We start from the raw sequence: 23,609 nt of genomic DNA, 5'->3' as shown, positions 1-23,609 counted from the left end.
CAAGAATCATGAATACGAAAAAACGCATTCGAAAATTTCGAACTCAATGGCCTTAATAGCAATGGCCTTAAATCTGAACCGCTGAAGACACAGTGGCTGAGTACGATCAACCTCAATGCTTTCATGTTTGCGGGATTCATTTCTCAGCAGACTGCTTTATAAATGAGGTTCAATATAAAGCTGGTTTTGCAAAGAAGGTGCTCCTGAAAAAAGAATTGGTACTAACTATTCATGTTCCTGCTGCACCTCCAGAAGAAGTGAGTGTTAAGTTTTATTAAGCTTTATATTAATCTTCGCAAATCGCGAAAAAAAGTTACGTACTGTATAACTAAACTAACGTAAACTAACGTATAACTTACATCAGCAAACACAGCATTCGTATCTCACTGCCAGCACAGACAAAAATAGATCAAAGTGACATTACGTTAACCAACCATTCAGAAACGTCCTGTTCGAGCCTTAATTGTCGAATTTCTTCGGGCCATTATCTTGTCATCATCTTCTCTTCTCCAAAAAATACCCACAACTGTTGTTAAGGCAACACTCCACGTGCCTTGTATCAAAACATCAAATAACGGAGGGACAGAGTCAACAAAGCTCATTATCATTAAAAGGCGTATGCACTGAAACGGCGTGCTGAATCCAGAGCTGTTTTTAACCAGGTAAAATGAGTGTTTTCTTACAATAATAATAAGAATTTTTAAGTATAAGTAAGTTAAGTAAGAATTTTTAAGTATATTACAAAGTTTTCATTTAGACCCTAAAGATTCATATTAACTTGTACAAAAATGGCATTATATGAACTCTTTAAAAAGACTGGGCTCAAAAGAGTCATCCATTCAGAATCAGACTACGGTAAACAGGGGAGCAAATAAACCAACTCAAAAGAGTTATTTGTTTCGGAATTAAACAACATGAGCATGATTCTGGATGATGAATGCACTGCATGTTCTTCAAACTGGTGTAATATATTGCATACGCATGATCTAGAGAGACTTTTTCAAATGTTCAGAAGTCAGAAGCAAGAATATTAAGCTAAACACAAGGTCACCCTCAACTTTCATAGCCTAAATCAAATTTTTTAATGAAAGAGTGGTTCTTTAACTACTGAAAACTTTAAATAATAGCCGAGTCCCAAATACAACGCCTGTCTCTTTTACACGCCTGGTGTGGCTACAGGTTTGGGTAAATAAAGGCATTTAATCAGATCGTCCGCTTTTTTGCGTCCAGCAAAGCAAATTTTTGTCCCGCTAAAGCCTATTTTAATCGGTGAGTGATGTAGAATAGAATGACTGCTGCACTTGACACGGCGCGTTACGAGCAGAAAGAGCGCACCGCGCGCGCACTCTCACGACTTTAAACAACACAAGTGCTGTCTTGCTCTCTCTCCCTCGTGCAAAATCAATTGATACGATAGTAAAAGGTCGGAAGACCGCAGTTTCACGTGGAGCATTAGAGAGACTCTAGGTCTACCCTCAATGAACAACATCTCAACAATAAAATATAAAGCCCCGTCTCATATAGGGAAAATAAAAGCCTGGGCTATTATTTGAAGTTTTATGACAAATATAAACCCCATTGCTACTCCAAACCACCTTGAGATTAGGATCCCAAACTGTGCTTGTTTGTTTTCTGTGATTCTGTTTCCATTTCACTGCTTGTGTTCCCTCCTTTTGCTCTTTGTTCTGTACAACAGAACCCTAGAGATGACATTATGATGTTAATACCGCACCGTAACACATCAAAACATCAGACAAAAAATGTGCAGATTTCTGGCGTCACACACACAAGCTCCAAATTAAGATATAATTTGACATTTGCAACTGGAAAAAGTTGCCGTGGCACAAAAAAACAAAACAGAAGGTGGAGGGAAAACGAAGCTAGCTGTATTTCTCAGACTCAGAAACGCTGGTGTGGCCATATGTCATTCTCTCTGGTTTCTCATAAGTCCCTTGTTACCTCCCCAGAGATGCACAGCTGTGGGACCTCTGTTTGAACTCCCAGCTGGGGGTTGAACAATGCTTCCCTCAAAAACAGACACACTCAAAACACACACACTTTCGCGAGTAATCATAGCCTCATCCGGGGCCAAACTTTAAAGCTGGGGATCACTTCCCTGTGGTCGCTGCCCAGGCAGTAAACAGATCCAGTGGGCAGCTCACCTGAGGAGAGCTAATGCGGAACCCAATCAGGCCTTCTCAGATGTCCGGCCCTTTCCACTGCCACTCGGGCAAGGCTAAGAGGGCAAAGACAGGGGCCTGCGGAGAGGGATCATGGTGATACCTAATCAAACGTTGTAAATCCTCTCTGCAGACATTGATATTGTTTCATTCACTAATGGCGTGAAACGAACTCACCGCCACATCGCATATGAAGCAGGTGACAAATCTAAATCCAATGACTCAATGAAACCAATAACATATGCTCCACACAGGGAGGAGATCACACTACCTCTTGAAGCATAATATCAAAACAAACAATGAGAGTTTGGGATCCGTCTGGGCCCAGACACAAGGGAGTCTTGGGATTAATTACCTAGTGGTGACTAATCATTCCTGTGCAACTTTGAATGGGAAACTTTGTTCGGAAGCATGAAATCTCTCAACTCTATACGTCTCCATTAGCACAACTTTTTTCTTTGAAATGTTTCTCGTTATCTGATTTTTGTTTTAGGAAGATAGTAAAATTGCAAGGCAGAAAAAGAAAATAGAAAAAGCTTCATTTTGGCATGCCAAACATGAGAACGAGAGTAAATGTAAGAAAGGTTTGTAAAATAATCTGAAAAATAACTCGTTTTTGAGGCAAATTATTATTTTTGGTAAAAACATGAAGAAAAACTATTTGTTTACAATGTAATAACAAGCTGAATCATGCACAAAAAGCATGTTGACTTACTGTAAACTTCACTTTGGATAAAAGTGCAGTCACACTTTAGATGAGAGTCTAATTCTCACGATTAACTAACTATGAACTATTTTTGCCTTAATAATAGCCTAACTACTGCTTATCAATAGTTAGTAAGGTAGTTGTTAAATTTAGGTATTGGGTAGGATTAAAGGACGGTCATCCAGAATAAGGCATTAATATATGCTTTATAAGTACTAATAAATAATCAATATCCTAATATGCATGCTAATAAGAAACTAGTTAATTGTGAGACTTGGACCCTAAAGTGTTACCAAAAGTGCATGCTAAATTAATATGATTTAATGTATGAAAAAAAAAAAAAAATGTGAACTTAACTGATGTTGAAATTGTAAGAAAGCACCTGAAAAACTTTCTCCTATACATTCTCACACATATTGCCTTTAAAAGGTCACTGTGAATAAGCCCCAGTGGTCAAAGCTCACCTCAAGTGGAGGAAAAAAGCATTACACTGCTTATTATCTCAGCAAGCAATTAGCCTTCAAAATTCAAGAGGTTTTTTATTTATGAAAATATACAACTTGAAGCTGACTTTTCATTTGTCTAAATCTAAAATTTATTGGGTATGTGTACTTCATAATATCGGAACTGTTCAGCTTCTGGTCAGTAGGGCTTTACTTCAAGTAGAGAGACAGCCCTTCGAAACAAACCTTCTTGTTTCCATTCCTTGTATAAGATCATTTGTCTCTGTTAGGTCAGGGACAGACAACAGCATCACCATTATTAATATTGATCTAAGGCAGTTACGATTGATTTTCTCTCACCCATCATCCTTAGGTCATTTTTGTTGGTCAGGGGACCTGGGATTTTCCTAACTACTGGAAAGCAAAGAATTTATGTATTTATTTATGAAAAAAGTATATGTGTGCATATATACACCGTATATACAGTATATATATATATATATATATATATATATATATATATATATATAGGCTATCTAGTTTTTGTCTTTGTTATAGAATATCATAATATATAATATATATTAGTAATATATTTTGTTAACAATATACTGTACACTAACTAGCATTCAAAAGTTTTTTTCTTTCTTTTTTAAAAGAAATGAATATTTCTAATATTTATATAAATAAAATATTTCTATTTGGAATAAATGCTGTACTTTTTAACTTTTTATTCATTAATGAATCCTGAAAGTATCACAGCATATTCCAATGATTTCAGAAGGATCATGTGACACTGAAGACTAGAGTAATGATGCTGATAAAAATTCACCTTTGCATCACAAAAATAAATTATATTTCAAAGTATATTCAAATAGAACATCATTATTTTAAATTGTAATAATATTTCACAATATTACTGCCTTTTCTGTATTTTAATAAAAAAAATTCAGGCTTGATGAGCAGAAGAGACTTTTGAAGAGACCGGTAATGAAAGCTTCAGAGTAAGTTCTGACAGGAAGACTCAATTGTTACGTCACTTATTACCTTCTCATCTAACCAATCATGTTCTAATACTCGTAGTATATATCGGTTCTTACACATACCTCGAAGGGGGTCGGCTGCGCCCCTGCCTTCATCTTCAGGTATGAAATACAGATTCCGTACCCTCGGATTGCGAGCTACGGACAGGGGCTACGCCAAAGAACTTTATAACACAATACTTGCTGGGCTGTTAATAAATTTATGCTTTGTTATGTCATTTTGGCTCAAGAGTCTTTATGGTAGAATTGCATATATAAAATGTAATAAATTAATTCATAAATTAAAGGTAGGGTAAGCAATGGTTTACTTAAACACGTTTTGTTATACTGTTTGAATATTACAAAACCTAAGCCTACATATATCTTCTGTGTAATTTAGAACCAAAAAAATTTCATCCAATCATTGCATTTGGTCCGAGCGGAGTACTGAGCCAACACACATCAGTCACATTTTACAGTTCCACTTGTCCCAAAACAAAACAACAAGCTTATGCTGTGTTCACGCCATGCCGTAATTACCGTAATTAAGTCCCTCTCTACTCTGAGCTGTTCTGAAGCGGCATGCTTTCAAAGCTAGCTTGCTATTGCTAGCCTCTCCGAAGTTACCTACCCTACCTTTAAAGGCGCTTTTTCACTGCATAGTACGGTACGGTTCGGTTCGGTACGGCTCACTTGTGGTGCTTTTCCACTGCATGGTACGGTACAGTACGGTTCGCTTCAGGACGCTTTAAATGGTACCTGGTCTGTTGAGGTTCCAAGCGTACCGTACCGGTACTAAAATGTGACGTGAAACACTGCAGATCACTGATTGGTCAGACAGAATCGTCACTACCAGCGTCACTACTAGCGTCATTGGATTTGTGACACGAGACACGAGACACTTTTTAGCAGTATTTTTGTTTTGCTGCCATCAGCCTCATTTTAAACACATTTTTACGGCTAGCAGTTAAAAACAACCACATACCGAGAATCAGGAACACCATCCCCTTGATAGTCTCCATTGTTCCTGTGTTGTGGGTTTGAAAATGTGGCGCTTTTAAGATGATGTCATGGCAGTAGAGGCGCGCGCAAATAACGATCAGTCCCACACACTTTGAAGGGGTACTACTGCAGTGGAAACACAAAGGGAACCGAACTGTTCCGCTCCGAGTCGAAGCGTACTGCGCCGAACCGTACCGTACTATGCAGTGGAAAAGCGCCATAATACATAAATAGGCACAAATAGGTACGACTTTGCCACAAACAACCAACAACTGAAAAAGACTGGCAGCGTTTCGTTTGACATTTAGTTTGATGTTGTTAATCTTGTTTCTTGTGTATTGCCATTTGTAAATATTGTACAAATACTGTTCTGACTATGGTTGAGTAATTTAGTTGAGAAACTGAACATATATTGATACATATATTGCCACTGACAAGTGGCATCTGTCCACTCTTGAAAGGCAGCAGCCATCACTGATCTAATCAGAGACTGTGGTTTCCTATGCTGCCATGTGCTGTCTCCAGACTACATACTTCATGAAGTGGGATTAATATAACTTTATGCCTGAATCTCACTAAGTAATAAAGTGATAAGTGAGCCACAGATTTACCACATGAGTTCTGTTAGGCGATGTTTTTCTATGAGCTTATTCAGTTTCAGGAAGAACCGCTCTGTGGTCTTCACTGGATGCCTACAGGCCTAACAGATGCTCTACTTTTCACATTAACCAGGCTTACCAGCTCATTGTAAATACACACAAGAGTACATTATTTCACAATAGATAAAATCTTCCAACAGTTTTACGCCGCTTTCACACTGGCAGTTGAAATCAGCTACGTAATACGCAACATGCCCCCAACGGACGTCGTACTACACAGTGAAAAGCGTCGGAAGAGGGTAGAACAAAAATGGCGGAGAGATTAGATAGGTTGATTCTGTCAGTTCTGTATGATCTCTCTGATGAGGGTTAAAGAGATTTTAATTGGAAGGCTGCTGCGTGAGGAAATTTTCTCAGGATGTTAACATGTCAGGTTGACTATATAGGGTATAGTGGTCAATAGTTCAATGTCTGCCTACAATTTAATTGTATTAACTGCCCTAATAACGTTAGAAAGTTATGACAACTTATCTTTATAAAATCATTATTCATTTTATTAATTGTTAAGTATTCAGGTTTGTTTATCAGTACCATAGCAACGCTCAACTTCCGCTGGAATCATCAGATAGGAACCGTCCGTAGCTTTTCGCAAGAGTTTGCAAGGGTGGTCATGTGACCCTGAGCAGGATGGACGTTTGGGACTTCGCTCCTCGCTAAACCACAGATTATAATCCCATTTTTCCCAAAACAAACGTCATCCATTTTTTCAGTATTTTTTTCTCAAGTATGCCAAAACCTCTTAGTGACAAAGATTTTCCTATATTTTCAACGCCCGGTCTGCCCATTGGGAAGAAGAAATCGAAGACTCAACCGACCGTGTGATCGACTACTGAAGATGGTGAAACCAATCCGTAGCCGCGCGTCAACTACATGGATGAATCTGTTGAATCTCGTTTGAACACGATAGACAGTACTTTGAGTGACTTAAAAACATCAATCGATTCGGTCGAGCTCTCTCTCTCTCCAATTTACGGATCGGATCTGGAAAGGCGAATGGGTGAGGCTGAGGCTCGGATCTCTCCTGTGGAGGATAGTTGCGATATATAACAGCTATGCAAAAGATAGTTGATATGCTACAGCTGAATGTTGATGACTTCGAGAACTGTGGACATTGGAAGAATATAAAAATCAGAGAACGCGGAGGGCTCCACTTCACTTCACAAAAATTGTACGAAAAATATGGATGCATGCTATTTCGAGCACCAGTTTCCTGGACAGGACGAGCCCAAGGAGAGTGTCTGAAATGCCCTCCTCTGACTATGGAATACTTTATTTACTATTACATCCTTCCCATATAGTGGTTTCCCTCCTTATCATATCCATTCTCATCACTACTACACACCAGCTTACATTCCCAGAGACTAGCCATCCTTATTGTCATGGCACTTGTCGAGTGCTGAGTGTGAATTAAACATGACTGGGTAACTGCCGCCCAGAGTTTTATTCGTCAAGAGAGAAGAACCAGACTACAGAATACAATTGGATACAAAAACACAATTGTCAATTTGTCCATCAGTGACTTGTCTCCTTCCTGTTGTCTCTATATGTTGATAATGTTTGAGGCAGAAAACCATCCAAAAGCCACAAACAAAAGCAATCTGTTATGTCTGTAAGTTACTGCACCTGACAAAACAAATGTTGAAGTAAACAGCAATACCCACAGGACAACAGGGACAACCTTACAGCTCAAAAAATCATGAAAACAACAATTGACAAAATTTACTTGATTAACACTGTAGACAATTTAGCAAACTCATATTCTGTCTGGCCCCCATTCTGTTTGGCATGTAACGTGCCATAATCCACACAAGATCCTCCCTACATTTGTTTTCATTAAATATCCTGTCTGAAATACATCACATTACTGAAGTAAAATGGTTTGCACACATCGATTTATGTTGACTTTAACAAAAATATGATCTACAGTATAGCCTCCAAACTCCTCATACAATGGCATTGTTTCCGTCCATTGTACTCTGTACAAACGTTTAACGTTTGTATTTCAAGTCCTTTGAATGAAATGGACTACATATTTCAGTAAATAACTATGAAGGACATGTGCATAAACATATTACTGAATTCAAATGTAGCGGCCTCTCAGTCTGCTGTCTATTTCAAAACAGACCACATAATATATATAGCATTAAGCACTGGCCTCTAATTTAATTTCCTCTCAAATTTGGCAGCACAGCTGCATTAGTTCACTGTGATCAATACGAAGATGTCTGCACTGAAAAAAAAAATCATTTTACTGTCTTTATTTTAAATTACATCATGCAGGAACATTAAAGTAAATTGTAGATAGATCCTGTTTCATTATTTATTGTTTCATAGACAGTAATTACTGTCAGATGACTTTGATGTGGTGAAAGCACTGCTCCTTCCCTTCCTGTTTCCCTTCCCTGCAAGCCGCCCATTCTATAATTATTCAAAGGATAACTGTGATTAATTTGATTAAACAGTCCATGCTATGAATTAAAAAAAGAGAAAAATATACATTTTAAGTCATTTGGTTTGGTCTCATTTTTAACCACTGTGGTTAAACTCCAGTCTTCACTTCTTCTTCTTGAATAATATTATGTCTTGTCTTTAAATAGGACATTTTTGTGGTGTGCCACAGTACCTATTCAACTCTGGTAGACCCCACGAGTGCATTCAAACAAAGCACATTTGGAAATCATTATGATTTAGCCGCTGAATGGAGCTAATGGATGGGAAACAGGGTTTAGGGGGTTTATAGGGAAGCTGATGAACATATTCAGAGAAGTCAGTTCATTAGTCTTGGCTGAAAGCAGCAAGCACACTCGTGCAATCATAGTTCACTGTAGGCACACATCCTAAGTGCTCGCCGAGTGTGGTGTGCCCAGCCAAACCAGAGAGTTTACACAACTTTAAACGAGCAATCTACGGAGTGCTAAATACCACCTCTCTGAATTTATAACATGTTCTGACGATAGTAAAGACAAAACCAATGTACACACACAGGAGGAGTTTTACTTTGAGCCTGGGTGGGGGGGACAAAATTCCACGGGAAGATGTATTCACACCAAGGGATCAAGGTTTAGTTGCCAGCGTAGTGCAAAATGAACTTTTCTAGCTAATCAAAAGAGCAGTTAGTTCTATGCTAAGCAAGTAGACTAAGCTATATGGCAACTAGAAGAACAAAAAAAGGTAAATGTTTAATTGTTCAAAAATTTGGGGTCAATAAGAATATGTTTTTGAAAGAAGTCTCTTTCAAAGCTATTTTTCAATACAGTACAACAGTATTGTAAACAGAAATATATATTTAATATATTCTAAATTGTAATTTATCCAGTAACACTTTAAATGAGTAGTTTTTAAAAAGAAAAAAATTGCTGATAATTTACTCACCCCCATATCATCCAAGATGTCCATGTCTTTCTTTCTTCAGTCGAAAAGAAATTAAGGTTTTTGATGAAAACATTACAGGATTTTTCTCCATATAATGGACTTTACTGGGTACCAAACGGTTCAAGGTCCAAAAGACAGTTTCAGTGCAAACTGTTCAAAGGGCTTTAAACGATTCCAGATGATGAAAAAGGGTCTTATCAAGCGAAACGATCGGTCATTTAAAAAAAAAAAAACATTATACATTTAAGTTTTATAAGCTCAAATGCTCGCCTTGCTCTGTTCTGTGTGACTCTCCTGTTCGAACTTTATTGAATGAACCAAATGACTCGAAAAAAGATTCATTCATTTTGATGAACGAGTTCGAACAGGAGAGTCACGAACGTGCATCACAGAACATTTTTTTAAATGACTGATTGTTTCGCTTGATGAGACCCTTATTCATCATCTGGAATCATTTAAAGCCCTTTGAACACTTTGCATTGTATTTTGGACCTTGAACCGTTTGGTTTCCAGTAAAGTGCATTATATGGAGAAAAATCCTGGAAGGTTTTCATCAAAAACCTTAATTTCTTTTCGACTGAAGAATGACATGGATATCTTGGATGCGGGGTGAGTAAATTATCAGCAAAAGTTTGTTTAAAAGTGAACTACTCCTTAAAGGTGACATAATTACACGTTACTACAAGAACTTACACTAGTAATAACAGTAAATTATGCATAACTAACCCTAAGCCAAACCCTAACAGTAACTCTATAGTAAGTGCATGTAGTTCATTATTATTACTCAGTACTTATTTGAGTAATTACAATTTAACTACGTCACATTAAAATAAAGTGTAAGCACTTATCTTGTGGTGGGAAAGCTGACGTATAAAAATGTTGATTAAAAAAGCAATTTCTTATAATTTCAAATCAGCAACAGAATAGAGCATCAATAAAATCTTTGACTAATGGAGCTGCTTTCGGCAAGAATCTTGCATGACATCAAATTACACAATTCGATGGCCAAAAAGAATGCTTCTCCAATGATAATCACTCAAAAGTAGTCATGTATTACGACAAAATAAACGTTTTTATTTCAATATATCAATAAAATCAATTTATACATAATGGGGATGGTGATAATTATTTTCATATTATGGCTAATAGGGATATTTTAAAATTCAACACTAAAATCAATTGTTTTAAATGCTGTGAATTTAGGCATGCCAACATTGTGATGTCCAGTATGAAGAATTTTTATTTTTAACATTTAATCTTTTAATTATTAATGTCTTTAACCACATATTTTAAATATGTGTATGATTATATCTAAATGTAAAAATGGGAGGAATGACCATGCATAATTAAATGTGATTTCAAAATACAGTAAAATAAAAATATCTCTAATATCGGTCTCCACATTCCATACAGAAGTAAAGTCAATTGTGCTTTTCTAAGAGTGTAGCTAACAATGCTAATGTAGCTTTTTAGGTTAAATTCTAAACCTTCTATCAAGTTTGTCATAACTTCACAATGCAATAGCCATTGGCCTAAGTTCAGGTGATGTCAGAGTACGTATGGTATGGTTAGATTGCGTGGAGGGTGGCCACCCATGCATGAAGGATAGTTTGGGCTTTGCTGGCGTGATCTTCTGCCTCATGGATTGGCTGCACGATTCTCTTCTCAGTGCAAGCCTGCATGGTGAGCTGTCAAAGTGTATTACAGTCACACACTTCCACGATCAATAGAACCTCATCCCGAGACATACAGGGAAAAGGAAGGATGGTGAAAGTGGAACAGAAGTACATAGAAAAAGGACACATGGGGCAGAAAGATCAAGGGTAGAGGATGTAGTGATAATTTGTTTGTGCCTCTTTTGCAGCTTGCATAACAAAACATGCAATCTCTGAGAGTACAGAAGTGCATAGTCAGCCACACTGTCAGAGTTTCAGAGAGATATTAATGAACCATTAAGAACATCGTTTTAATGTTCTGAAAACAAATCAACCGGTTAATGTTGGATCTGGCTAGTGAACCCCTAAACGATCCCTTTCAAGAAAGGACCTAAATAACACCTGATGGCATAAACATAGGGTCGAAATCTGCTCTGCATTTATGACAGATATCATAAGCTTTTGATTCCAAACAGAGCAACAATCTTTTCTACAAGCACTGGCAGAGAGACAATCTTTCTTGCTTTCTAAATCATGAAAGTGTACAAGGGTGTGCCAAAGCTTCCACACGCCGCCTTCTGGGATTTTGTTTAGTTGCCAATCTGATTCTTTTGGCAGACGACTGTCACTTATGAGGCAGCAGGATTTGTGTGGCTGAGGCAGATGGAGAGATTCAGAGAGCTGCGAAACAGGAAAATGAGCTGACAAAGCATGCTGAAGTCAAGCCCGGTCTAGACTGCAATCAACAAATCTTTGTGAAATAATAGCCTGCTTTAACACATGACATGTGTTAACCAATGAGGATGATGAAAAGATCAGATAATTATATGAATGGATATATTTGCATACACATTTACTTATACTAAATGAGAGTAAGTCTTCTATTGTTTTATATATTACTGGTACCCCTCCTCCACCTACAAAAACCCCACAATAATTCACCTTACCCCTAAAATAACGAGTAATATTATATAATATGCAATAATGTTTTAAATTTAAAAAAAACTTTTGCTGATAATTTACTCACCACCATGTCATCCAAGATGTCCACGTCTTTCTTTCAGTCGAAAAGAAATTAAGGTTTTTGATGAAAACATTCCAGGATTTTCTCCATATAATGGACTTCAATGGGAACCAAACAGTTCAAGGTCCAAATGAGAGTTTCAGTGCAGCTTCAAAGGGCTTTAAACAACACCAGACGATGAATAAGGGTCTTATGACCCTTCGAGTCATGACTCGAAAAGAGATTTGTTCATTTTGATGAACGAGTTTGAACAGGAGAGTCACGAATGCTCGTCACAGAACAGAGCAAAGCGAGCATTAGTGCTTATAAAACTGCAACTTTTTTATTCATTTTTTAAATGACTGATCATTTCGCTAGATAAGACCCTTATTCATCGTCTGGTGTCGTTTAAAGCCCTTTGAACTGCACTGAAACTCTCGTTTGGAACTTGAACCGTTTGGTTCCCATTGAAGTCCATTATATGGAGAAAATCCTGGAATGTTTTCATCAAAAACCTATTTCTTTTCGACTGAAGAAAGAAAGACATGGACATCTTGGATGACATGTGGATGAGTAAATTATCAGCAAAAGTTTTTTTTTTTTTAAAGTGAACTACTCCTTTAGTAGCTGCTGAAAAAAAAAAATCAGATTTGCCATCACAGGAATAAATTACATTTTAAAGAATATTTAAATAGAAATATTTCACAATATTACACGTTTAATGCAGCCTTGGTGGGGATAAGATTCTTCCAAAAACAAGAACAAAAACTTCAAAACTTTTGCAGTCTGACATTGGCTTTTTTTCTGTATAGTATTTATATTTATGTCATATTTTACTCATTTATAAGGAGGATTTTGTCCCAAAAGTATAGCTAATCAAACCCACACACACCTACACTTACCATCAAACTGACATGTTTATCTATAGGACACAAATAAATGTTTTTTTCCCTATTGGATCACTGCACCCACAACATGCATGTCTTGTCAATTATTCAGCTAGGGACTAGTGCTTGTTTCCTGCACCTGAGAGGCTGCAAGACAACCCAAATCGAACTACTCCTTTTTTGATTATTAAATTAAATGATGACTAAAATTTAGAAAAAAAAAACTATCTTCAGGTTGTCTCTACAGAAGTCCCATCAAAAGGTACACATTTGTGCCTTATAACCCTCTTATACATCAATATGCACTCTTCAGGGATAGGCAAGGAAATCTTCCTCAGTGTAAGGGTGCCTAGTGAAACATGTATTTGAAGATTTGAAAAATTACTTTGCAGGAATAAAGCAAATTTGATTTGTTTTTTTAACCTCTATTGATATTCAAATCAAAGGATTGATACCGTTCCCTCTAAAGACTTTAAAAGGTCTGAGTGTCGTGTCCATCTGACATACAGCAGCTCAGGGTGGAGCGTGAAGAAAGCCTCACAGAAAACACTCTCTGGCTTTTGCAACAGCACTGGCCTACATTCCAAAGCCCCGTGCCAGCCCTGTTGCAAAATCAATACTCAACAGCCTCTCTTTACAAACACCCCGGCTCTTCCCAGTTGTATGACAGCTCCGCAGCCTGCCAAACCTCTGTCAGACTCATATTTATGCGTTAAGATTAAATTCAGCATTTTCCTCCCTCTCTATTTTCTCTTTCTTTTCGTCCTAATGGATAAAATCCGTGGCCGTAGTTTGGTAGCCGAGCCAAACAACTTAGCCTACGGTCCAGCCTTTACATAAAACCCCAGTGAGGACCAGCCTGTGCAACCTTGAAATAAATGTACTTGTGGTTATTTAGGTGGATACACACGAAACACAGCTATATTAGGGCAAAGAAGCACATTTCAGGGCACATAAAATAAGAGCATATATTTATTGCTCAAAAGAGCAGCAGCGGTTCGCCAACTAATATTTGCTATTCAGCCGAGTCCAAGATATTGCATTCTCAGCTCCTGCCGGGAGAGAAACCTGCACAGAAAGATTTTGTATGCCAGAAGAATGACCTTTACAAAGTCCAAGTAAAAACCAGCTCAGTCACCGTCCAATGGCATGAACCAACTTTAAAATGCCAACAATCACTTGCTGGAAAATACATCATCGCCTTGTGACATAGCTTCATGCTTGAATGCTCGAGTACTGTACCATTTATCAAATGGTTTAGAACGTTTCCAAGAAGCACTTTATTCCAGCTGCAATTATCACAAACATCCACACATTTACAGTGCAACAAAGGGCTTGATTATATAATTAAGTGCAGATGTTATGATTATTTTTTTTATTCGTTCTCATTTTCTACAAGTAAAATCCTACAATTGGATGAATATTCTGGGTTAAATACACGTTACGGTATTTTACGAAAGCATTTGTGGTGTAAAGTTGGTCAAAAATCAAAAGTAAATGTACGACATTTACAATAAAAGTGAATGGGGCCAACCAGAAATGCGAAATTACATTTTTATAGCAGTTTTTAGGTTTGCAGATCTGGATATAAATGGGCCCATTCACTTCCATTGCAACTCAAATTTTTGCTTTTTTTTTTTTTGCTTTTTTTTTTTTTTCCAAGAAGTGTAAATTAATTATTGTGGTAATCAACATGATGCTACAAAATGCTGTCAACTGTGCTTAACTCCCAGACTGGGAATATTCCCTTATGCTCTGAACACTGTAGGCAGGATAATTATAATAAAAAGCCCATTGAAAAACAAATCTAACATATCGCAGCCTTTGAGACTCACCCATGTGTATATCAAGGCAGAAGGGATCCATGAGGAACAGCTTCAGCAGATAGATGGTCTGTGTGAGAGATGAAGGGAGCTACGCCAGCCTGCGGTGATCTCTTTAGAGAGAGCTTCTCTCCTCCTGACATGTACCTAGGACAACACAAAAGGTTTCTTTGAGGCTCCTCTTAGAAACACACATCCATGAAGTACCATTCCCCCCCCCCCCTCCCCTCCCCTCCCCTCCGAGCGGTCATTTAAAGAATAGACTGTCCCCTGCAGCCGATCAATCTGTTAAGAACTCTCCATTCTCTCTGAATTAGGAAATCCTGGCTTTCTTCCATTGGAAAGCTATCGAGAGTGAGCACTGCAGGATGGATTTCCAAAACAAGACTTTCTCATGCCAAGTGGCACCTCTGTGTACAATTGAATTCCAGTAGGGTTTGTTTCTCTGTTTGTTTTACGTCCATGTAATGGTGCAGCACGTCTACGCCTCGCAACCTAAGATTTCAAGAGCAGGAAATCTGATTAAATCAGACATGCTTGTGCCATTCAAGTAGTTTTTAATGACTAAGAAAACAAAAAAATATATAATGAACTACAATGACATGCATCCATAGGAGTAAATATATATATAAACATATTGAAAAAAAAGAGCAGCCTACAAGTACCATAATAAAATATTTTTACATCCATGCAAATGACACTAAGATTTATATGAATAACAAATACTTCCTCAAATATATAAGACTTCATAAGACTAGAATATATCATTAAGAATCATATGAACACATTTATGGCCACTTTTAAGGTTTTTAACAGACAAAAACAATTTTTTGGGTGAACCATTTGTTTAATATCAGGACATTTAAAATATGATATGAAGTATTCTAAATAAAATAATGCATTTACGAGAGGAAAAGAGAGAGAAAAACAGGTACAATTTTCTTAAAATTAGGGAAAAACCAATAGCTAAATAGACAAATGAATGACCAAAAATCAAGCTGGCCTATGCAAAAGTTAGAGAGAAAAAAAATCAATTCTGCACAAACCATCAATCCAGAAAAGCACTATATAGCCATAAGAGAGTACATTTGCTGCATAATATTTCAACCTCCAAATGAGGCAATTAACTAAATCGCCTTGTCTTGACAACGTCATGTGGCACGTAGGAGGAATTGCACAGCAGAGATGCTCACAGCCAGCCTGACCCTGGTTCAGGGACTGCTCTGTTCACAAGAGCACTTCAGTCACCGGCCGTGTGAACACGCACACCAACGGAGAGGAAAAATGGGCCACTTTAATAACCAGAAATGATTCAGGAAAAATGCTTAACGTGACAGTTAGAGGGAAAAAAGACACATTCAACAATCTATCATCACCCGGCAGAAGATAATGGCATAGGGAATGTGCTTTTGTGTTAGTTATCACATGTCTCAGCACTCATTCCAGCAACTGCGTTTCTGGTTTACTCTTCTAATTCGTTATTGTACAGTAGCTTATCTTTAGGTCCAGATGGAATTTGGGCATTTTCTATAGTGACTTTGAGAGAAAATTCTGCTTTTTCAAAATTCACTTCCTGTGGGTCCACTGTCTGGAAAGTCCAGATAGGTTTTTCTATGACATCAAAGAGCCAGGGACAATGAGGTGCACGTATGACACCTGAAGGCTGTGTAGGAACAGTACCCATCAGTGCCATCTGCTGTCTGCATAACATGACAAAACAAAGAGGGTCAAGTAAACAATCACAAATGACCATCATTTTCTTTACCCACTATGTTTTTGAAATTCTTCTTTACTTTAGGATTGTAGTTTCTTGGTTAAAAGGTCCCATTCTGGTCTTTATTTAGTCAAAGAGGTCCATTAGAGACATTTCAGTATCTTGAGAGGTTTGTTGACATCGTTTGCCTATTAGACCTTTAATGAACGACCCATCTAATCTTAAATTTAATCAAATATAATTCAAGAGTCGATGCTTCTGCATTTACAATATGTACCCAAAAGTAATGGAAAGGAAAAAACGACCCAGGTCTCATTGTTGACTGTTATTTGCAATAGCTCTCAATGCCCCCTGAAAATACATTATTTTTCGTCTTCTGAGTTTTAAGAGGGTAGAAAATTGACGAAAGACTCTCAGAGTGCTGTTGCAAAAAAAGCAAATGGTCCTGTTTGAGAAAAACAAGCTAAAGTAAGCGCTATGTGCTAATGCATGAACTATTTTTTATATTTTCTGAAGGAAATGTTGTCATGGTGTTTTGACCAGATTGACATGTATACAAGTCTGATTGATCGGTACAATCAGAAACGTCTAATTGCATTATCTAGAGATCGGTAAGTCTGACAGCGCAGAATAATTTTAGTTAGACCGAAGCATTTACATGACATATTTTTTTTTTTAAAAATGCACATCCAGGGCACGAAGCTCTCATTCCACCACATCCCAAAGATTCTCTATTGGGTTGAGATCTGGTGACTGTGGGGGCCCTTTTAGTACAGTAAGGAAGTAGCCATCAGAGGATGGGTACATGGTGGCCATAAAGGGATGGACATGGTCAGAAACAATGCTCAGGTAGGCCGTGGCATTTAAACGATGCCCAGTTGGCACCAAGGGGCCTAAAGTGTGGCAAGAAAACATCCCCCACACCATTACACCACCACCAGCCTGCACAGTGGTAACAAGGCATGATAGATCCATGTTCTCATTCTATTTATGCCAAATTCTGACTCTACCATCTGAATGTCTCAACAGAAATCGAGGCTCATCAGACCAGGCAACATTTTTCCAGTCTTCAACGGTCCAGTTTTGGTGAGCTTTTGCAAATTGTAGCCTATTTTTCCTATTTGTAGTGGAGATAAGTGGTACCCCGGTGGGGTCTTCTGCTGTTGTAGCCCATCCGCCTCAAGGTTGTGTGTGTTGTGGCTTCACAAATGCTTTGCTACATACCTTGGTTGTAACGAGTGGTTATTTCAGTCAAAGTTGCTCTTCTATCAGCTTGAATCAATCGGCCCATTCTCTTCTGACCTCTAGCGAAGGCATTTTCGTCCACAGGACTGCCGCATACTGGATGTTTTTCCCTTTACACACCATTCTTTGTAGACCCTAGAAATGGTTGTGATTGAAAATCCCGGTAGATTGTGAAACACTTAGACTGGCCCGTCTGGCCTTAATAACCATGCCACGCTCAAAATTGCTTTAATTCCCTTTCTTTCCTATTCTGACATTCAGTTCAGGAGATTGTCTTGACCAGGACCACACCCCTAAATGCATTGAAGCAACTGCCATGTGATTAGTTAAATAGATAATTGCATTAATGAGAAATTGAACAGGTGTTCCTAATAATCCTTTAGGCGAGTGTATTTTAGCTGGAAAGATACATTAGGGTACACAAAGGCTATTTAAAAATAAATACTTTCTATTTATCAAATAAAACAAATCAGTTGCCACAAAAATATTAAGCAGCACAACCATGTTTTAACATTGATAATAATAACTGTTTCTGGAGATACAAATCCAAATTTCAGAAGGATCACATTACCAATTTGCTACTTTAGTTTGACTGAAACTGAATTTATAAAGTGCATGATGTAAACATACTTGCAGAGAAGAGCAGGAAAGGTTGAGGGGTTGAAAGATGTCCTGTCCTGAGACTGAATTGTCCTGAATTGGTCCAACTTTAATTAAAGCTCTTGGTCAACAAGGAACTCTTGAGATCTGTTAGGGACTCCTCCAAGGTCCCCGCCACATGTGCACTGAGACGGGAGATATATGAGATATATGGGTTAACAAATCACACACACACAATATATATATCACTGATTCTTGAGAGTCGGGACAAAACATGTCCCACATAGAAAAGTCTAATTTATAGCAAAAATTAAGAAATTCATCATGTATGGCATACTTACAAAGTTAAATCGGAAGGAATTGTATATACCTATCTGATTTTCAGAATAAACTTTTTTATCTTTTTGGGGAAAAGTTGTTTAAATATATGGTCTGTGCTTAGATAGTCCATGTTAAGGCACTTGTCCTCAGCATGAAGTTACAATATTAACCATCCCAAAAATATTGAAAAAAGCTCTACAATTGTGAAAACATATATATCAAATAAAAATAAGGGGTATAAATATAAAAAAACAATGCATGAAGTGAACATCAAACAATATTTTCCATAAAAATCTGCCTATTAAAGTTGCGTCCTCAGCTTCTGTCAACTCCGTCAGATTTTTTCATAAAGCTCTTAAAATCAGGAAATAGCATGGTCAGCTATATCCTTGAGGACCCCTTTTTATCTCCCTGTCCGTGGTGAAAGCAGCAATACCACACATGCTCTGGTATGTTTTACATTTTTTTATATTTTAGACAAACAATGTCAATATTCCTTTGGTCACAGCTGCACAATGTCAATACTGTCTTTCATTTAAGATACTTTTTTTAAAACATAGTGGATTGAATTAAAGCATTTTAGTGAGGTTATTGGGACAGTTAGCAACTGAGGAAAAACTACCTAGCTGCAGTGTTAAATACATGTTTTGGCGGGAAAATACATGCCCTTACGTCAACTCCGTCAGACGTCAACTCCGTCAGGTTCTATGTCTGACGGAGTTGACCTGTAAGCTGACGGAGTTGACAAATCTACCAATAACCTCTTAATGTGTGAATATAATATTATTTGTGAATATAGTGAAGGGTTAAACTGTTATTATAGGGTTTTACTGAGACATAAATGCCCTACAAAGCAAAAAGGCAGTAACTACGCAGAGTGCAGAACTGAGAAAAATGACTTTTGCTAGGGCTTTTTGCAGTTACTGTACAAACGACTACCATTTTTCTCTAAAACGACACACATTTAAGATAAGATGTTTTGTCATAACAAAGGATGCCTTGAATGTCATGAAAATTGTAATAATTAATGGTTTACCAAAACTGCAGTTACTGCCTTTTTGCTTTGTAGGGCTATAATAGCATGCATTACGTTATTTAACCATACACATCTGGCTTGTAGAGAATGGTGAGGCAGTGGTCTGCTTATTATTGTGTAACGTGTAACTTTGCCAGCACATATATACTGTATATATATATATATATATATATATATATATATATATATATATATATATATATATATATATATATATAGTGTATCTTTATATGTAGAGACAGAGATAGAGAAATTAGAAGCCAATGTAGGGCTGGGGTAGCCTGACTACGTCAGACTTCCTACTTCCGCTAATTTTATTTCGCGAAAAGAGAAGTAGCAGAGTCTGGTATTACCAGGCTAGGGCTGGGGGCGATTATGACCAAAAAAACATTTATCATGATCTGAATTATCAAAATCTGATTCTATAGTCTTATTCATGTACATTTTCCTTTATTTAAATTTGTATTGTAGGGAAGCATGGCCAGACAGAAATTGTCAGTTGAGGAGCAAAGGCGAAGAAATAGAGAGTACCAATGAAAGAGAAGAGAAAAAATAAACAGTGACCAAGAGAGCAAGCATGCAAGAGAAGGAAAGACAATGGTGAAAGAAGAGAGCTAAAGACAAAAAAGTAAAACAAATAGACGAGATGGGAGACAGGGCAAAGAGGAATTTGAGAAAGTATTGGAGAGAGGCACAGAAAAGGTCCAGGAGCCTCATTTATAAACGTTGCGTACGCACAAAAGAAGGCATACACCGCTCTATAGTTGGTATTTATAAAAAGCAAACTTGACGGTAAAATGTGCGGTCCTTCACGCAAGCTCTGACCCAGGTGTACGCACAAAAACGAGTGAAATGAGAAATGGCGACACCGTCTGCAAAAAACATGTGAAAGTGTGTGTAACTGTAGACGGTTGTGTAAAATAAATGGCAATACTGCCTCTCATAAATAACACGAAGACTTCACAAAGTCACAAGTCTTACAATTAACAGCCTACACGAACACCCGTTTGATTGATCTGCAACAGAAATGCAAATTAACACATATTTCCAAAAAGAAAGTGAAATAAGTTCTGCAATAATATTGGCATATACAAATTATCCTCATAAATAAGATGGTAAACACTGAACAGAACGAAATCATGTACAAAATATTCTCGCCAATAGGCCTATGTCCGTCTAACGGAGCAGATAGCAATTAGATAGTCAGATAGATTGATAATTAGGGAGATATATAGGCCTATAGATCGATAAATAGATAGATGTATTATTTGTCCACTGGGGAAAGTCGTTTTCATTGTAAAAATATCTTCATCAGCTACGGAATCATGGTATTCATGCCTTTAGTTTGTTTTATTTTTGATAAAATAACGTATGATGTATGTCTCAGCCATTCAGAAAGCTGCAAGAAATTACATTTGCGCTGAACTATTTCCCATTTAGATTATAACCGTAGCTTGTCAGATGCTGAATTAAATGGACGGAAATAAAATGCCTCATCACAATGCGTAGGCTATAATGACCCACAGTGGCTGATCTTGAGCTCTTAGAAGATGTGACGATTAAATGGAAGGATTCGGAGTGAACGCATCATCTTCACAACAAAGGGTGTGGAAAAAATATATTATTTATTCAAGAATTCCCTCATTGTGCAGTTTATTTCAGTCAGGACAGTCTTGATTTCGCCCAACTCCTTGGCCACCTCTCTAATTGAATTAATGACTAGACGCTTTTTTGCCTCGACTTTGATGTCCGACCATTTCTTTTTTATTTCGGCCACAGTCCGAGGTTGTGAGGCTACAGCATTTACAACGTCTGCAATCTTTTGCCACTCAAGTGCCCACACTGTGCCCTCCAAACAACATTTTTCTCCTCTTTTCCACCTCGCCAATGATAACTTCTACTTCACATTGAGTGGAGTTAAGTTTTTTTTTAAATTCCTCTCTGTTTTTAACATGATTTCGCAATTGATGAATATTAACTTGTGGGCGTTTCACGGACTATTTATGGGCAACTATGGGCGTGACATGAAGCCGCAAAAGCTGCGCTACATTTAGAATTGATTGTGATTTATTAAGGGAAAAATGCGTAGGATGTGCGTGCGCACGGTTTTATAAATCCGAATATTTCTGTGCGTACACACGTCCTATGTTTCATCCGTACGCCACTTCTGACGCAAATCCTACGCAAAGTTTTATAAATGAGGCCCCAGTATTGCTGTCAAGGAATGTCCATTTAAGATCACTATAAAGTAGGCAGTGCAGGGCAATCCCACATCCACCCACACCCACACCCACACCACTTTAAAGTAAATGGCTACTTACAAAGGAGGAAAGGAAGAGGAGGATGAGAAAAGGGAGAGCAGGAAGTTGTATAGGGGGGTAGATGAAAACAGAAGGGGAGGAGGGCCCCTGGTTTCTGGCTTCTTTTTTTTTTTTTTTATATTTGAAGAGTTCAGATGCAAAAGCCTCTAAATGCTATTTGAAATTTTCTTCTAGAATGGTCATTTTTATCAAGTTTGTATATTTAAGTTCAGTAATTTCACTTAAATGACAATTAATAGGTAATCTTCATTGCCATTTAAGTGAAATTACTGAACTTAAATATACAAGCTTGATAAAAATGATCATTTTAGAAGAAAATTTCAAATGGCACTTAGAGGCTTTTGCATCTGAACTCTTCATTTGGAAATGGTATAATTTATAATAGTTGGAAACTAAGTGTATGTGCAACATGTTTATTATAGTTTGCTTTACAGTAAGTTCAATACTCTAATAACAAGGAGTAGTTTTAGTAGTAGTTTAAAAAGCACATCTGTTCAATAATCACAATGCACATATTTTTTTGTCAACACCGTCAGATCTTCATCAACACCGTCAGATCTTCATCAACAGCGTTGGATGTATGTTTTTGTTAATTTTTTGGGGAAAAAATTTTCTTCCTTCAGTTTATGTTGTTTTTTTAAATAAAGGACCATCTGATCTAAATCTTCTTATGTTTTGTTTATTTAAGAAATTTGTTTTTACACTATTGAAATTAAAATCAAAGTTTAAAAATGCAAATATTTAGAAATCTGAGTTTTCAGAATTGTGTGAAATCACAACTTAAGTTTATATATTGTATTTTTTTACATATCAGTGTAACTATACACTATTACAATATACTTCAGAAGTTTAGATTCTTGTTGGATTGGAAGAATTAAAATTGTATACTTTTTAGTGTGTCTGACGGAGTTGACACAAATCCAGCTCTGAAGGGAAACATGTTTATTTGTTAAAAATATGTTTTTATTTAGAACCTGTTCCTTTACATGTTTAAATAGCTAAGACCTTTCTCTGCAGAAACATACAACTCTATTTGACATACTGTGTATTTAAAAAAAAAGTTTTTTATAACGTGTTTTGTCCCAACTCTCAAGAATCAGTGATATATATATATATATATATATATATATATATATATATACTCTAGAAGTAATGCTGTTGGGTTCTTCCCTGCTGTCCAGGCATTTTTCTCATTAGGAGCCTTTGACACTGCTGAGGGGAAATAAATGACCAGTAAAGCTTGTTTTCATCCAACAAAATGGGAAAGTGTGACTGATTGCCCATGCCTGAGCTGGAGCACGGTGGTCCAGCGTTCAAAGTAAGGTTTTTGGCTTAGTAATTAATAATTAAATATGTGTGTCTTTGGAGATCCATCAAGCATATTTGAACAGTATTTTAACTCAAGATAATCAGATGTGAATATAATATGCCCAGCAATGTGGCTTTATTTATTTATTCTTATAAATAAATAAAAATAAATAAATAAGGGGTGGGGTGCTTCGGTGTTGCATTTAGTTTCTGCTGCAGAACATGTCGGCCTCATCGCTCTGAAGCTCTTGCTGTATTGGCCAGGAGAAAGAAAAAAAAAACATTCTTTTATGTATTCTACAATGTAGAGGAGAG

At 37.2% G+C, this 23,609-nt stretch overlaps 1 protein-coding gene across 1 annotated transcript in view; it reads right to left on the bottom strand.

Moving 5' to 3' along the window:
- The window catches only part of rxraa (retinoid X receptor, alpha a), a 162,180-nt gene extending 147,282 nt beyond the window's left edge, over positions 1–14,898 (bottom strand). The window contains exon 1 of the mRNA XM_039688037.2: positions 14,762–14,898. Within this exon, the coding sequence (XP_039543971.1) occupies positions 14,762–14,792 (31 nt within the window). The 5' untranslated portion in view covers positions 14,793–14,898. The remainder of the gene's footprint in view (positions 1–14,761) is intronic.
- Positions 14,899–23,609: the final 8,711 nt, after the last annotated feature.

The sequence above is a fragment of the Pimephales promelas genome, chromosome 19 (genome assembly GCF_988280905.1).
Source record: "Pimephales promelas chromosome 19, fPimPro1.hap1.1, whole genome shotgun sequence".
Lineage (NCBI taxonomy): Eukaryota > Metazoa > Chordata > Actinopteri > Cypriniformes > Leuciscidae > Pimephales > Pimephales promelas.
This window is presented reverse-complemented; position numbering and strand designations above follow the sequence as displayed.